The sequence below is a fragment of the Miscanthus floridulus genome, chromosome 19, assembly GCF_019320115.1.
Source record: "Miscanthus floridulus cultivar M001 chromosome 19, ASM1932011v1, whole genome shotgun sequence".
Lineage (NCBI taxonomy): Eukaryota > Viridiplantae > Streptophyta > Magnoliopsida > Poales > Poaceae > Miscanthus > Miscanthus floridulus.
Window position 1 is genome coordinate 17142669 of NC_089598.1, and position 16870 is coordinate 17159538.

The 16870-nt window shown below is 47.4% G+C and overlaps 1 protein-coding gene and 1 long non-coding RNA gene across 4 annotated transcripts; both read right to left on the minus strand.

Annotated features, from left to right (window-relative positions):
* Positions 1-22: 22 nt before the first annotated feature.
* Positions 23-3422, minus strand: LOC136527226 (protein NUCLEAR FUSION DEFECTIVE 4-like). The gene is made up of 3 exons (XM_066519867.1): positions 2816-3422; positions 1219-2093; positions 23-676 (listed from the first exon to the last, which is right to left on the minus strand). The coding sequence occupies exons 1-3, from the start codon at positions 3146-3148 to the stop codon at positions 196-198; spliced, it is 1689 nt and encodes a 562-aa protein (XP_066375964.1). The 5' UTR covers positions 3149-3422; the 3' UTR covers positions 23-195.
* Positions 3423-5146: 1724 nt separating this feature from the next.
* LOC136529487 (uncharacterized) lies at positions 5147-7598 on the minus strand. Of its 3 annotated transcripts, none has more exons than XR_010777338.1 (5): positions 6992-7598; positions 6484-6540; positions 6322-6387; positions 5780-5853; positions 5147-5412 (listed from the first exon to the last, which is right to left on the minus strand). It is a non-coding gene; the product is annotated as an uncharacterized lncRNA (long non-coding RNA). The 3 variants fall into 3 exon arrangements; XR_010777337.1 differs by lacking the exon at positions 5147-5412 and having other exon boundaries at positions 5432-5853; positions 6992-7050; positions 7120-7598; XR_010777336.1 differs by lacking the exon at positions 5147-5412 and having other exon boundaries at positions 5432-5853.
* Between the last annotated feature and the right edge of the window lie 9272 nt (positions 7599-16870).

Below are 16870 nucleotides of genomic sequence, written 5' to 3' on the forward strand. Positions count from 1 at the left end.
AAGCATCTGGTACAAGTACAAGTAGCTGCACGAGACCATCACCCCCTCTTCATATTAGACCAAAAAGGACCTAAAATTACAGCAAAGAGCACAGTGCGTGCTCATGAATTACAATAGATCATTTCTGAAGCTATTCAGACCTCATACTGGGTTTATTGTAGATGCAGAAAACACTACATCTCGTATCACCGTTGTTCAATGTGCAGAGTTCCTGGGCTGGCTGAAGGATCCCCCCGCATACAGCATCTGATACACTGGCCGAACCCTCACTGTCAGAACCGTGCTCAGCAATGTGCCCAAGCAAGCCGTGCCGGAGAGGACACAAAACGTGAGTCTGAAGCAATCAGGGCCATGACATGCAATATCCGACCCTGATGTTGTGGCATGCTGCTTTTCCACTTCGAGATCGTAGACATATCCCGCAAGGGTGTTAAACAGGTATGCGCCTACTGGATTCGCTAATATGATGAAGTTGAATATCTTTCCAAAGTGCTTTAGTCCGAAGAGCTCTGATGAGGTTGAGATTATCACGGAGAGCAGGACACCATAACATATGCCAAGTAAGGCGACAGAGACGTAAAGTGTGGCAAGCTGACCCAATGCAAAGAGCAGGTATGTAACTATCATCACGACTTGGGTGCATATGATCAGAACACTTCGTGGAAGTGTCCTTGACCTGCAAAAGAAGATTGTAAGTTAACCCTAGGATGCAATGGCAACAATTTTGAATTTCAACAAACTCATGTCTATCACTCACAAACAAGAAAGCTGTTCCCTACATGTTTCTACACATGGGATTCAGGATTTTCCTTCCTGTTTGTCTTCAGACAATTGACAAATCGCTAGTTTGTCAGGCTTTCATGTTCTCTATTCACAATTTTTACCCAAGCTATTGACTAACGTGAGAGGAGATGCATTAAAAGATAAACCAACCATAGGGATGCTATGGAATTTTTCCTCAGGACAGAAATTCAAAACTTGAGACTGCAATGCAGTTTTCTAATAATTCAAAGAGGGATTAACATGGTTCATAAATTTGAGCAGTTCGGAGCTATAAAGACACATTGGTTCGCTACCAGATATCTCTCAGTAGTCAGTGCCCACTAGGCCAAAAACAATGTGAAATTGGTAGAGCTATTAAAGCTAAGAATGGCCCATCATATGGAAACAATTATTTCAAAGAGTAAATAGTTGAGAAAATATAAGATATTCTGTTACCTGACAAGATACTCAGAAACAGCACCACCTCCCAGCCGGCCAAAAAAATTGCAGAAACTGAAGACAGAGAGTGAGATGGTTGTGTCGACAGCACCTGCAGCAATTCCTATTTGTGCTAGATTATTAACAACAGTGATTCCAGATCCAATCCCAACAAAGCATATTGCAAAGAGAAGCCAGAGATCAGCCTTCAGTATTGCTTCACGAAACCTGAAATCTTCTCCCCTTCTTGGTCTTCTTCTCTTCGGCTTTATAGCACCTTCACCCTCAGCTAAGAGAATATCAATGTCAAAGGAATCATCTTCTTCAAGATTACCAAGGTTTGATTCGGAGGAAGAAGGCAAAAGTGATTCTGTGTGATCATTATCAGTTGTTGGAGAGTGTGAATCTGATGGGCGTTTTTTCTTCGGGAATAAAGTCATCTTCAATGGTATTGCCAGGGGAGCAAAAATGAGAAGAACCATAATGACAAGCAGAGAATAGTTCATAATGTCATTGAGAGTCACGACATGATCCAATATCGTAGCCCCAACCAGATAAACCCCAAGAAGAATGCTCGCCATTTGTGCAAACAAAAAATGGACTTGCTCTGCATTCGTCTCCACCAGAGAGGGTTCACAAGGCTGAACAAAGTACATTGCCAGAAGGCACACAGCAGGAATTCCGAGAGTGAGAAAGAGCAAAAGGTTGATGGGAGAATCACGGAGCACTCCAGTGTATATTGCGGTGTAAACAGCGGCACTTAAACCCGAGTACCCTTTCAGAATGCCAGCAACAGCACCTCTGCTGAGTGGGAAGTTCCTCATGTTGGTCACTAGAACGGCAGTCGCCAACCATGCACCACCATTGGTAGCAAGACATAACGCAAACCATATCTGCAAGTAGGGTCATTAGTCAATTTACACTAGATCCAATAAAGTAAATCCCAGACTGGAAATACACTGCTTAGAGTAGGTGAAAAAGTTTGTCTCAAGTTGAAGCTAGCAAAATGCTAACCTCAATTAAAGCCTTAAAGGGGAAACATGAGTGGTGCTAATTCTAGAACACCCGATCATCCTCCGGTGAGATCTGGCATGTAAAAGTCCTAAATGCGTGCATATTGCAGGTAAACTAAGTGAAATGCTGCATTTTTGTTGACCCAAGTGTAATCAAAACTTGTTTGCTAGCGTTTGACAGGCAGCTTGTCCCCATTTGTTTATGGAATCTCAGAAAGAGACATCCTCAAGCTTACACCATAAGATGTATGGCACGTAGCCTGCCCCCTTTTATTTATGGAATCTCAGAAAGAGACATCTATTTTCCCTCAAGCTTACACCATAAGATGTTTAACCATTTTTAGGGTAATAATGGAGAATAAATCCCAACATCAGCATAATGTTTACTTGCACAGCGCAAAAGTGCCAAAAAAGCGACCACTTGCCACAAAACAATGCCTTCCACGAAAAACTTAGAGTAACTCAACTTCCGTTTCACGAACGCATAAACTGGATCTTAAAAATCGATCAGCAATGTCTTTCGCGAAGAAAAAAAAAATCGATCAGAGTAAATTGATGAGAAGTAGCAAAACGAAGAGCGACAGTGGCGGTCGGCAGCTCACCAGCCAGTAGGGCAGCGCGGGCGCGACGCCGGAGACGAGGAGCCAGGCGGTGCCGTACCCGAGCAGGCACGCGCCGGCGCCGATGAGGAGGAGCAGCGCCGGGTGGAGGCGGTTGCAGAGCACCCCCGGGAGCAGGCCGAGGTTCTCGCCGACGTCGCAGGCGACCCCGAGCAGCGCGAGGCGGCTCTGGTCGGCGCCGAGGGCGACCTTGAGCGCGTGCGAGTAGAGCGCGAACGTAGAGCTGGCGCCGCCCGCGACCTGCACCCACGCCGCCGCCCCTAGCCCCAGCCACGGCGGCCGTCTCCCCGCCCTCACTGACGCCGGCCCCCGCATCGATCTCGCTCGCCGAGGGGAGCACCGGAGCAGCGTGCGCGGTGTACAGTGGAGGCCTGGAGAAGGGGAGGGGAACGGGGGAACTGCGGTCTCGGGATCGCGGGTCGGTGAGGGTTTTTTTATGGGGCTTTGCGCAGTACGGCCGTCCGCGGGCGCCGCGCCGGACGGTGGCCGGTGGGCTTGGAACTTTGGGAGCTGTGGGCTTCGCTTGGAGCTGGGGTTTGCCGGTTTGGGTTGGTGGGGACGGTGTGCCCACGGACGCGAGGGCGGAGGAGGACCGGATCCCGGAGACAGGGACGCGGATCGCAAACCATCGCGATTTCGATGGCGACGGGTCGGCGGCACCGGCCGGCGCGTGGCCGAGATCTCAGGGCTTGCTTGCGAATTGATCGCGGCAGATTCGCTGGGCCGCGCCGGCGCAGTGAATGGACCAAGGATTAGCAGGCGTGCGCGACCTGCCCGTGGGCTCGCAAGTTTTCATGGGAAAGTTCCATTCGACCTCAAATCTACTATTATAAAAAGGGTCCGATTTGCCTTTCGCATTACAAAAATGAATTTTTAGACTCCTTGATTTTTCAAACTGTTTGATTTTTCTTCCTGAAAGATTTTGAAAAAGGTTTTGGTTGATATGACTCCACGACAACCACAACAGAACTAAGTTGGATTCGCGGTAGCTCCGTGAGTAAATTAGACAATAAAAAATTGTTGAAATGATTTTTTTTCCAAAAAACTATCCAAATATTTTTTTAGAAAAATATGCATTTAAGTAATACTAAAATATGTTAATCTTAGCATACTATTCGTAGAAAGTTTTTGGGTAAGTTCTAAAAAATATTTTTTTGTAGTGTTTTTGATAAAGTATAATTGATCACTTGAGTTATCATGAAAGTTCGATTTCGAGGTGAGACTAATGGATGCCACACGCAGAATGGCTAATATGGTACCACCTACCACATCAGCCAAAACCATTTTAAAAAACGCTCAGCAAGGTAAATCAGATGGTTTCAAAAGTTAGATATATTTAAAAATCTAGTTTTTCAGTTGAGAGAGGGAAATCAGACTTTTGGAATAGCTGAGAAGGTCAGATGGAACATATGATAAGGAAATGTCAATAGAGCCCCGATCCTAAATCCCCCGTGGGAATTCATTCATCTATTAGGGGAAGGGGCTTATTCTCCTGAATTTAAACGGGAGAAAACACACCCAGACCGAGTTGGTGGGGATGGGGATGGTCCTCTATACCCTCTCCCCAATCCCCACCCCGTTTATCATATATGCACTTATATATCACAGGAATTTGTGATGTAATTGTTGTTTAGTGTTCATTTTTATGTGTATTGTGCTAGAGTATTAATAATAGACTATATGTGTACATTGCAGTGCATTAGTTGTACACCTGTGCTAAAAAAATACTTACTTTTATATTAAATTTGAAAGTATCAATGCTGGGATGAGAATCCCCATGGGGATCATTCCCCGCGTGGGAACAGGGATGGGGACCAAATCCCTGGCCCTCCTCACGAGTTTTTGTGGAACCAATGATTTTTTCACGCTAGGTAGAGAATGGAAAGTCATTGCCGACAAGAAATTCCTCATTGCCATCTAGGGTTGTGGTCAACCCGCACGCTACAGCTACTTCCGCGAGACTGCAAATAGTTTTTTGCGGCTGGTCCTTAGCTTTAGACCGTTTGTTTAAAGTTTTAACTCTAAAATTTAGAGAAGGAAATCCAAACATCTTGGAGATGATTTTCCCCTAATATTAGCTATATTTAGTTTTACAAAAATGTTTTGGCTAATCTCTTGAAGATGCTGTTATGCACCGTGCCAATGCTCCGTAACCGACTGATGAGCAATCAGGACATGTAATCTTGTATTATAAGATTCAGGAACGATCAAACAAAAGCAGGCATCGACATCAGCTAGTGCTCACATGCTGTTCTTTTGCCAACTGCAAATTTCATCAGAAAGAAAATATATATGTTAGCAGCCAGCGTGATTACATACAGGATTCAAGCACGTACGGAGCAAAGAGCATGTGGATAAGGCCCCATTTCGTGCTTTTGAACCTGCTTTTATTTTTGTAAAAATAAAAAACTAACTAAAAATGCAAAAGTTACATTTGTTTTTTTATCAACTAGGATTGTGTCCGTAAGTTACAACGGGAACAAATCAATGCCCTGGGCCACTATTGAGATCAAGGGACATATAGGCTGACATGCCAACGCTCTGTCCACTGTAGTGTTAAGATTTAGTGTCCTGAAAAGCTAGTTCGTCAAAACAGCAAAACAAGTCTTAAAATCTCACGCAAAGGTTTGTTCCAAGTAAGGGATTTCGTCAAAAACGTATCTACTGAATCATAGAAACTAAGAGCAATGGATGCAGGAATCATTAAACCATCCCAAAATCTTAAAAATAATTTGGGCATGCAGGAATCATTAAATCATCCCAATTTCAACAAATAGTCCATCCAACCATATAGGAAGCATGCATTCATAAATCAGTGTCGACATCAGGCAACAGGTTCAGATAAATTTTTTTTGCATATAACTACATCTAAATATAGGTAAGCATAATAATTTTCCTCATCGCAGCTATGAACTAAAACTTAACAAAATAGGAGTGACTACAAACATTAGGCAGGTATAGTGATCATCCTCCGTTGAATCTGCACATTCATTATTGCCAAAGCATCAAGATTGTTCTTCCTAACAAAAACAGGGAGGCTTCACTGTTATTAAATGTCAATGCAACATACCAAAAAAATTGCTTCCAGTAAGAACATGCTATGAACTGGTCACTCAAACATGTAAGTAAGTTCGTTGGATTGAGATTTTATTGTAACAAAAAATCTTCAAAAGCTGCCATGTACAAATATGATGTTTTCTCAATATTTATATGTGCTTTGGCCTGACAAAAATCTGTTGCAATAGTACTCATGCTTCTTTCTCAAGGTTGGCAACCAGTGTCCAATGGACACAAAAAGCCTACTGCATATGTTTCATCTTAGCAACTATCGCAAATTTCTAAATAAAAAACAATAGCAATCAATTATCCCATATTGGCCAGGACATCAAGGTTGGCAACCAGTGTCCAAGCACTACATTCACCTGATCAAATTGCTATATTGAGTGATAATTCGATTAAAAGCATGGTAAATAGATAACCATGTTCACCTTATCAGCATGCTGTGAATTCCGCCATAAGAGACAACAACATTACAACATCCGTCCACCGAAATTCTGAAATTTAAGCACTTACTGTTAAAGAAGAAAGGACCAAAAATGTAAGGATAGGACAAAAAGAGAGAGTAATCACCATCGAAAATACTTAGATACCTTCTAAGCTGGTAGTCCTGGTTTTAAACAAGCAGCTGTCTGACATAGTCTATGTTCCTGAATCAACGGAGAAAGGTGTCCAAGTTGGTTTGCATTTGCATATACAAAGATTCGAGGATTACTAAAAAAATTCTTTTTACAACTTCCAAATATTGGTATGAACTCTGAAGATCAACTTTTATGAGCAAGACAGTTCGAGTATCTGTTCAGGAAGAACCAGGATTATTTATTTACAGCCATACTACTGCAGCATCAATTGCTTTATAAATGCTTTTCACAGCTCAAGAGTCTGCTTCAGCTATTACTGCACCTGGGGATAGCTTTCAACTGTTTATAGTGAAACAATAAAAATAACTATATCTAGCAGGAATTGATCACCCTATCAAACAGTTGGTCCTAGGAAACATATAATGAAAGAGAGTTTTCATAACAATGGACACATAAAGCCTACTGCACATGTTTCATCTTAGCAACTATTGCAAATATTGTCATAGGAAAAGGTTCGTACATGGGGCAGTCGACTGCATATGTTTCATCTGAACAACTATTGCACATTAGAAGCTAGACCTGCAATGCAAATTAGAAGATTGTGTTTCTTTTAAACGGAGCAATACAAAATACAGAAAAGAAGCTCACCAGCTCATCCTTTAGGGGCCCTTTGGTATGGCTCCAGCAGCTCCGGCTCCGGCTGACACCCTAACATGGGAACTGATAGGAACCGAGGTTCCTCCTCTGACCGAGCGTAGGTTGTAGCGGTGGGTGATCGGGGGTCGAGGCTTAAACCGCGATGGACCACGGCGGGGCGCCGTGATCTCGCGGAGGGAGAGGGTGGCGGCGCTACAGTACCGGCGCTACAGTGCCGCGGTACTGTTCACGGGAGAGAGAAGGCGGCGGCTAGGGTTTCTCCCGGCTCCCTGAGGAAGCCGGAAACAATAATTGTTTCTGCTTAATTTCCTCAATAGAGTTTACAGGTATTTATATGTCTCTGAATAATAATAGAAAATAACTCTAATATTATGTAAAATATGATAAATATGGGCCTTAAGCCCCCTAACCCGCCGCATCCTCTAGCCACTGCTGGGCCTTCGCCTGGAGTACTGGATGCCGGTCATAACAGGAACACTGTAGCACTGTAGCCCGGAGATGTTTTCCTCTTCCCACCTTTTTCTCTCATTGTAGCGCGGGAATTTCTAGCTCCTCCGGCTCCGGTTCTGACACGCTACATTGCGTGAACGGTGCAGGAGCCGAAGCATCTCGGAGCGGTACCAAACGGGGCCTTCAAATGCATTCCCCTAATGCGTATGCACTGAACATGTCAGGTTGTATCTGCAGCAATCTCAAAAAGAAAAATTATTTGTAGCTTGAATAAACACCTATTCTTCAGCATATAAAACCAGGGAATCAGACTTATTGGCTCCGTTCGCTTCGCTGAAAAAACAAGCCGAAACACTTTTCCGGCTGATTTGTCGTGAGAGAAAAACACTGTATCGACTGAAAAAACAAGCTGAAAAGTACGGATTATATGCCAATACCTTCATGGCTGGGCATGTCCATGGTGACAGAGTCGCCAAAGCCGATGCTTGCCTTATTACCACAAACATCGCCGCCCGTCCCTATGCTCAGCGACCGCCTTGACGATCTTCTCGATGTTTGCGGGGACTGAGAATGCCACGGTGGTCGGAGTCAACACCACTGAGTTCAGGGCCCCCAACGCCGTCTGCATCGCCACCTACGCCAATACGCCATGTTCATGTGCAGGTGCAGCACCAGGAACTGCCGTTGTCGATTGGGGAAGGGTTCTGCAATGGGGGAGGCAAAATCCAGGAGAGAGGCAGGGGAGAGGGCGCGATCGGCGAGGGGCACGGGGGAGAGGGTCGCGATGGTGTGGGGGCGTGATTGGAGGACGCGATCTCGCGATCTGTAGAGAGCGTGATTGGAGGAGGAGATTGCGTACACGCGAGGCAGAAAACCGCCGGGCGGGCCTGACAGGGACCGCACGTGCGAACCGCAGGGCGGGCCCCGGGCGCGAGTGGCTTTGCTATCGCACGTGTGCACTTATGAATGTTTTAAAACAGACGTAGGCTTTGTTTAGTTCAAAAACTTTTCTAAAAAATCTTATATGAAGTATTAAATATAGATAAAAAAAATTAATTATATAATTTAGTTGGAAATCGTGAGACGAATATTTTGAGGTCGATTAGTGCATGATTGAATACGAGGGTGGTTCGGTTTTTCTTCTCTTTGCCCATCCGCGTCGCGAGGAAACGAGGGCGCCACGCGTGCTCCCTCCGGCGGGCACAGGCTCCGGCGGCGGCTCCGGCGTGGGCGCGAGCGCCGCCCTGCCCCGACGGCCGGCGGAGGGCGCGGGCTCCGGCACTCCGGCGGTGGTCCGCTCTCTCCCCTGCATCTCCGGGCCCGCGGCGACTCCGGCGCAAGCGCGAGCGCCGCCCTGCCCCGGCGCAGGCTCCGGCACTCCGGCGGTGGCCCTCTCTCTCCCCTGCATCTCCGCGCTCGTCTTCTTCCCCTCTCCAGTTCGTGCTCTTTCTCTGTTCTTACGCAGAGACGAGCCACCCTCGTTGATCTCCGTCGTCTGACCACCGCAGCTCGATTGGGTCGACGGGGAGCACCTCCAAGCCATCCTCCATCTTCCCCAAACCTCTACTCCTTTTCCCCCGGACGGTGCCGAGCTCCCCAGGAGCTTCGGCAACCAGCCATGGCGGACAAGCAGAGGACGACGAACGCTCCTACTCGTCCGTGACCTCTCTCTTCTTTTATTTTTTTCCCTTTGGGCCAACGGACAGAGAGCTGACAGCTGAGGCCACACCCAGGTCATCTCACCGTTTTCCTATAGAAAAATAAAAGAAGAAATACACTTATACGGTTGTACCTATTCTTTACAGTCAAGATGGATGCGAAAATTTTATTTTTTTCTGTTCCTTTTCGAAATAGTCATTTACGTGCGAATTAGTGAACAAATTAGTTTCTTATAAGCAATTTGCGTATAAATAGTCTAGGCCTTTAGGAGCATTACGGTTATTTCTTTTACAGTGTATAGTTCACAACAGCTCTAACTAAACGGTCTTTAGCTTTTCCGATAACTATTTTCTCGTAGCTTTTTTTAAAACCACGGGTCAACCAAATAGGCGCTCTAACCATTTTGGTTCGGTGCGTCTCACGAGCACGCACGTGGCGACCTCCGACAACTTCCAGTCCCGCCGCCCTCCACGCGCGTGGAGGCGGTAAACGGTGCCTCGCAAGGAGGGATGGTCGCGATCGAGAGTTTGCAAAGAGGCGCCAGCGGGCCGGGACGCCGCCGCGATCGAGTTTGCACGGCGTGGATTGGGGACGGGCTGCTTGGCGCTGCTTGCCGGCTTCGTCTGCGCCGCCGCCGCACCTGCCTCGTGCGTCGCCATGCACGCTCGGTGGTATCTACATCTGGTTGGAACATAGATGGCCAACGGGCCGGCCTGGCCCGGCACGGCACGGGCCCGTGCCAGCACGGCCCGATAGCCAACGGGCCGGCACGGCACGCCGTGCTTCTCGGGCCGTGCCTAACAGGGCCACGGGCCTGGCCTTCGGCCCAGGCACGGCCCTATGGGCCGATTTCCGTGCCGGGCCGGCCCGAGAAGCACGGCCATTTTCACAGGTCGTGCCAGCCCGAGGCCCACTGAGGCCAGCCACTGCGCGGGAGCCTTGGGGGAAGAGGGCGGCTGTCGACGTGCTCGAGGCCGGCGCGTGCGCCGCGGCCGCGCGGGGAGGCGAGGAGGAGGTTGATGAGGACATCGCCACGCTGGACACACAGACGCCATGGTCTTCCCCAAGTTCCAATTTGTTCCCAACTCAGCTGCCACGTCGCCCTCGGATTCAGCAGACATGTCATCACTCTTTCGGTCATAACTTTCTCATACGACATCGAAACGGGCCGTTCTTGGATGCGTTGGAAAGGGGACGACGACGTCGTCGTTTTGGATCTAGTCCCAGCTCCAGAAGGTCCGTGGATCATTCTATGTGACCACGGCAAGGTGCTGCATCACCTATTTGGGCCAACTTGGCCATGTATCGTGTCGGGCCTTAAGCCCAAGTTGTGGGCGCCCAACCCCTGGCCGTCCCCAACCCTAGGTCGAGTCTTAGACTATAAACACAGCCGCCGCCGCTGCTACACAATTGGGTTTTGTTTAGAGTTTAGTTTTCCATCGAGAAACTGAATCGTTCATTGTAACTGTGGTGACAAATCCTTTTACAGTGATCCAGGGCCCCCGTTCTTGATCTCCTCCACTGTGTCGATTAGTCCTTTGGAACCTAGTTCTTGAACCATCTATTGATATTCGCGTCATTCATATTTGTAATTTCAGATTGCGTGTTTTACCTTCTTGCTTGTGCTCTTCGATTCGCTTGCAGGAAAAGCCTTCTTGGCGAGGTCAATCAAGTTGTGCTTGGTTGATAACCAACGGAGCAGTGGTGTAACGGTTGCAAGGTTCGAATCGTGTCTGATTTGAAGCCGGATTGCCAACGTCGAGATCTCCACAAATCGAACTTACCGGCTACCTCTCGAAAGATCGGGCCTGTACTCATCAATTGGTATCAGAGATTTCAGGTTTACCGCGAGGTATAATCTCGTTTGCCTTAGATTCATATTTGTTCATTACCTAGAGTCCACAAAAAGCCCAAAAATATTTCAATTTCCGCTGTCCTATCGCCCTTTGTGCCTTTGCAATTTCGTTTCAGATTCGTGTTGTTGAGTTTGTGTCCGTGGTCGAGTCTTGTTGCTGGTTTAGGATTGTGTTCGTGGTCATAGTTCAATCGCCCATTGCTGTGATTTTGTTTTCCGCCGCTATCCCATCCACCGTTCTCAAACAACAAGTCGAAGCCACCACATTACTCGACTTGCCCCGCTAGCCGCCTTGTGTAACTTCTCGCCGCCGCGCAAACCCTAGATAGGTTGCCAGCCGCTCTTATTTTGCCTGCATCGCAGCCATCTTTACATCATCAGGCGAATACCTACTGCTGTGATCGGTGTTAGAGTTTAGGGACGCTTTGCCCTAACTGCCGCCGCCGTGTTGTGCCTCCCGGAAAACATACCTTGAGATACCTTTGGTAAAACAGGCATAACTTTTCGCTCGTTTATTAGAAAAATCTGAAATTTTTTCAGTAGCTTCTTGACACCATTTGGACCCGACCCAAACTCGGCTTCGCCCTGTATGGTTTCATCAGAATTGCCAAAAAAATTCGGGAAAATATAGAAAAAAAATTGTCAAAGTTTTTGCACGCTTTTCAGAGAATGTGCTGAATTTCTGTAGACCACATCCCACCTCAGTTGTAGGTGCCAATTTTTGTGGTTGCATCTTTTGTGATCCTTGTTCAGAGAAAAGTATAAAAAAATAGTAAAAAAAATTTGTTTCCTACTAGTGCCTTTTGGAAAAATCCAGAAAAAAATCAGGAAAAAGGAGAAATCCGGGTTATTTGCTTGTTCTGTGAGTTCTTTCGATCATCCTTTGTTTTCACCTGTTGCGCTACGTCTCGACACGTCTTAGCCAGCACCTGTGATTTGTACTTTGGATCCAGATTGAACAATCGCTACTCTGCACTCGTTAATTGCTAATCCTTGCTGTCATATTGTGTGCCTACCCATAGCTCCACATATTCTTCTGTCAGCACAGGTTTATCTTGCAACTGTTACCCACGCTCAACAACAGATTACTTCGCCACTTTGGTTTTGCTCCTGTTTGGCGTTGGTAAGAATACAGGCAAGACGGTGGTAAGCCGCTTGTGATTTTGCATTCCACTTTCACCACCATCACCACCACTTGTTTCCTTTTAGTTGATAGGGATAATACTTTGGTGTTGTCTTTTTCTATCTTCTAACCATGGCAGGAACTCCGACGGACTTCAATGAGTGCGTGTCCAAGGGCGAGCTTGCAACGTTCATGACTGAACAACGCAATCTTATGACCGAGCTGATGCGCAACGTGAACAATCTGGTCACCCGCATTGAACAGCTTGAGCAACGCCCTCCACCTTATCGTGCTGATGATGAAGATGCGGATGCTTTTGATGATGAAGATGCGTATGCTGACGGTGGTGCCCGTCGCCGCCTCAACTTCAATCGTCGCGGTATGGCAGGTAATAATCATGGTAATAATGATCTTTTTGCTAAAATTAAATTTAGTCTACCACCTTTTGCTGGTAATGTTGATCCAGAGGCATATTTAGATTGGGAGCTTGTTGTTCAACAAAAATTTGATTCTCATAATGTTCCTGCTGAGCATAGAGTTAGACTTGCTACTAGTGAGTTTACTAATTTTGCTTTGTTCTGGTGGAGTGATCTTTGCAATGCCAATAATGCTGCTGCTGCTGTGCCTCAAACTTGGAATGTTTTAAAGCAACATATGAAATCTCGTTTTGTTCATCCTTATTACCAACGTGATTTACGTTTAAAACTACAAACTTTAAAACAAGGTGATAAAGGAGTAGAAGCATACTATCAAGAATTGATTATTGGTTTAGCACGTTGTAGTATAAATGAAGATGATGATGATGCTAGTGCTAGATTTTTTGGTGGTTTAAACCATGATATACAGAACATACTTGATTATAAAGAATGACGTAATTTTTCCCAATTGTATCATCTTGCTATTAAGGCCGAACGAGAAGTACAGGGACGCAAACAACACCAGCCTTTCAGGTCTAACAATGGGAGGAATTTTCAGCAGCGTTCCGAGCCGGAGACGCCCAAGCTTCCTGTTGCACCACAGCCATCTACACCTCCATTTTCTTCCGGGGTAAGTAAATTGTCTAATGTGCAGTTTCCACAGCTGAAGAAAGGTGGCACTCCAGGTGCTTCTACTAGCTCCTCCTCGTCCAGCTCTAAAATCATTTGCCACCGATGCAAAGGCATGGGACATGTCATGAAGGAATGCCCCAGTCGTCGCGCTTTCATTGCTACCGAGGATGGATATGTAAATGCTAGTGATGTTGAAGATGATTTAGCCCTTGCTGCTAACATTGATGCAGATCCCACCGAGAGCGATCAAGACAAGGAGGCCATCACCATTGACTCCGTGGCTGCTGTCGCGGACTACCCTAGCCTTCTTGTGCAGCGTGTGTTGAGTACACGTGTGGGTCATGAAGAAGAGATGAAGATCCAATGCCACAATTTGTTCCACATGTATCTCATTGTGTAGGGTTGTCGTGTTCTCACTATCATTGATAGCGGGAGTTGCAACAACTTGGTGAGTTCAGATTTGGTTGACAAGCTTGGCTTGACCACACGACAACATTCGTATCCATATAAACTTTAATGGTTCAATAATAGTGGTAAGACTAAGGTAACTAAATCAGCACGCATTAGCTTTTTCACAGGCTCTTATCATGATACTGCTGATTTTGATGTTGTCCCTATGCAAGCTTGTTCCATTTTGTTAGGTCGCCCATGGGAATTTGATAATGATGCTTTACACCATGGTAGAACTAATACATACACTATCATACATAAGGACAAGAAAATTACATTGCTGCCTTTGTCTCCTACGGATATTATTAAACATGCTCATGAGATCAAAAATAAACCTCCAACAGACATTGCTAAAAATGGGATTAAGTTAAAAGGAGGTGCTTTTCTTGCTACAACTCCTGCTACTACTGAGTTATGTGATAATCCTGATGCACCATGTAATACTATGTTTTGTCAACCTTTTATGTCTAGTGCATTGCCTGCTGTCACTAACCTTTTGCAGGAGTTCGCTGATGACGGGATGGAGTCGAGGATGACTCCAATTCTACAAGGAGGGGATGATGAGGACATCGCCAAGATGGAGTCGAGGACGACTCCAATTCGAGAAGGGGAGGATGATGAGGACATCGCCACGCTAGACACACAGACGCCATGGTCTTCCTCAAGTTCTAATTCGTTCCCAACTCAGCTGCCACGTCGCCCTCGGATTCAGCAGACATGTCATCACTGTTTCGGTCATAACTTTCTCATACGACATCGAAACGAGCCGTTCTTGGATGTGTTGGAAAGGGGACGACGACGCCGTCGTTTTGGATCTGGTCCCAGTTCCAGAAGGTCCGTGGATCATTCTGTGTGACCACAGCAAGGTGTTGCATCACCTATTTGGGCCAACTTGGCCATGTATCGTGTCGGGCCTTAAGCCCAAGTTGTGGGCGCCCAACCCCTGGCCGTCCCCAACCCTAGGTCGAGTCTTAGACTATAAACACAGCCGCCGCCGCTGCTACACAATTGGGTTTTGTTTAGAGTTTAGTTTTCCATCGAGAAACTGAATCGTTCATTGTAACTGTGGTGATAAATCCTTTTACAGTGATCCAGGGCCCCCGTTCTTGATCTCCTCCACTGTGTCGATTAGTCCTTTGGAACCTAGTTCTTGAACCCTCTATTGATATTCGCGTCATTCATATTTGCAATTTCAGATTGCGTGTTTTACCTTCTTGCTTGTGATCTTCGATTCGCTTGCAGGAAAAGCCTTCTTGGCGAGGTCAATCAAGTTGTGCTTGGTTGATAACCAACGGAGCAGTGGTATAACGGTTGCAGGGTTCGAATCGTGTCTGATTTGAAGCCGGATCGCCAACGTCGAGATCTCCACAAATCGAACTTACCGGCTACCTCTCGGAAGATCAGGCCTGTACTCATCAGAGGTGGCCACCGGGGCTGGGAGCGGCGGAGCTCCGGATCTCGGGGGAAGGAGCTGCGCAGGCGGCGCCCTCCCTCAAGCGATGGAGAGGAGATGAAGAGGGGGTGGGAGGGAGCCCGCCGTGCAGCGAGGATGAGGGAGAGGGAGAGGGAAAGGGGGATCCGGACGGGGAGGGAGGGATGGAGGATGGGGGAGAGAGGGAGGGCGCCGTCGTGCACCGAGGATGAGGGAGAGAGGGAGGCCACCGGATCTGAGCTGAGGGAGGGAGAGGGAGAGGGAGAGGGAGGGAGAGATGGACGCAGGGGTAGCCGTGGGAGGTGGCGGCGGTCGTCGGCGTGCTCATCCCCGAGGCGGATCCGCTGGAGGCGGCGGCCGCGCACCCGCGCGTGGCAGGAGGAGGCAGGGGCAGCCCGCGGGAGGTGGCGGTGGACGCCACCGAGGAGGATCCGGCCGCGTGCGTGGGGAGGGGACTGCGCGGGGCGGCGGGGAGGGGGAGGAGAAGCCGGGAAGGGGGTTAGGGTTCAGGGAATCAGGGGTGCGTGCGAGCAGAGCGGAGAAGGGCGAGGCGTAGCCACGGCGAGTCGGCGACTTGGCGATCCGCTTCCGCTTATATATGCGGGGGTGGCCGGATGGGGCACGTGGGGGGTGCGGGCAGGCCGGGAGGTGGCAGGCCGGGCCGCTAGCGGGCCGGCTGCTCTGTAGCAGGCCGTGCCGTGCCGTCCCACGTGCCTGGGGTATGGCCTAGGCACGGCCTGCTCCTCCGGGCTGGGCCAGCCCGGGCCCGCTAGCCTCCGTGCCGGGCCGTGCTTGGGCCGGGCCAAAAAAATGGCCTTGGGCCAGGCCAAAAAAACAGGCCTTGGGCCGGGCCGATGGGCTCGGGCTGCATGGCCAAATATAGGTTGGAACGAACTCTAACGTGGCATTACAGGATATGCTTCCATATGGCGCCGGTACAACCATTATTTACGAGCAAAATATTTCCTCGAATAGCTAATTCTATATATACTGTATACAGAGATTACAAGGGAGCAGTTACAACTACCTTCATGTTTCCTAACATTTAATTGGCTAATGGCAAAAACAAATCATCTTAGGAGCCGCCGCAGCCGTCAGCTCTCCATTGCCCTGTTCGCTTGGCTGATTATAGCCCGTTCTGGGACGTAGACACAGGGTCTACTTCGTTGCCTACATTATCCGGTATTAGGATTTAAGCAATACTAGAGTTTATCTATGTTTAGTTACCTACTACTCGTAGGAAGATTGCTATACATGTAAGCTTGCATAATACATAAAGCAGGTGTAATCTAGCATTAGCTTGTACACCAAATTAGATCGTATCAGGACATCACCATTCTATCTTACTAAAAGAGTAGGCAAGGTGGACGTACCGAACTAGAGAAAGCCGTAAAGAGTTACGTAAATTTTCAAAATGACTACTATGGGCCTATTCGGCTGGCTTTTTTATTTTCACTAGTTACAATGTTTTTTTTTTTTTTTTTTTTTGTCTCAAGCTAGCAGCAGCTCAAACGGCTAGCTTAAGTGCAAACGAACAGGTCTAACATAAAAGGTGGGTCCTAATATAGAATAGAATAAACGAATTGCACCTTCCCTATACTCCTGACGCAAATGGATGAGGAGAGAAAACAAAAATTGCTTACTGCCGGGTAGGAAAGCTTGTTTCCAGATGAAAGAATCTTTTGATCTTGCCGACTTTCACGATGCTTCTTGTCCACTGTATG

What these genes read in the sequence shown, in the direction of transcription:
- LOC136527226 (XM_066519867.1), bottom strand. Translation starts at nt 3,148, where the DNA reads ATGCGGGGGCCGGCGTCAGTGAGGGCGGGGAGACGGCCGCCGTGGCTG. An exon ending in CCGCGCTGCCCTACTGGCTG is followed by an intron (nt 2,094 to 2,815) that starts GTGAGCTGCCGA and finishes CCCTACTTGCAG; the next exon opens with ATATGGTTTGCGTTATGTCT. An exon ending in GTTTCTGAGTATCTTGTCAG is followed by an intron (nt 677 to 1,218) that starts GTAACAGAATAT and finishes CTTCTTTTGCAG; the next exon opens with GTCAAGGACACTTCCACGAA.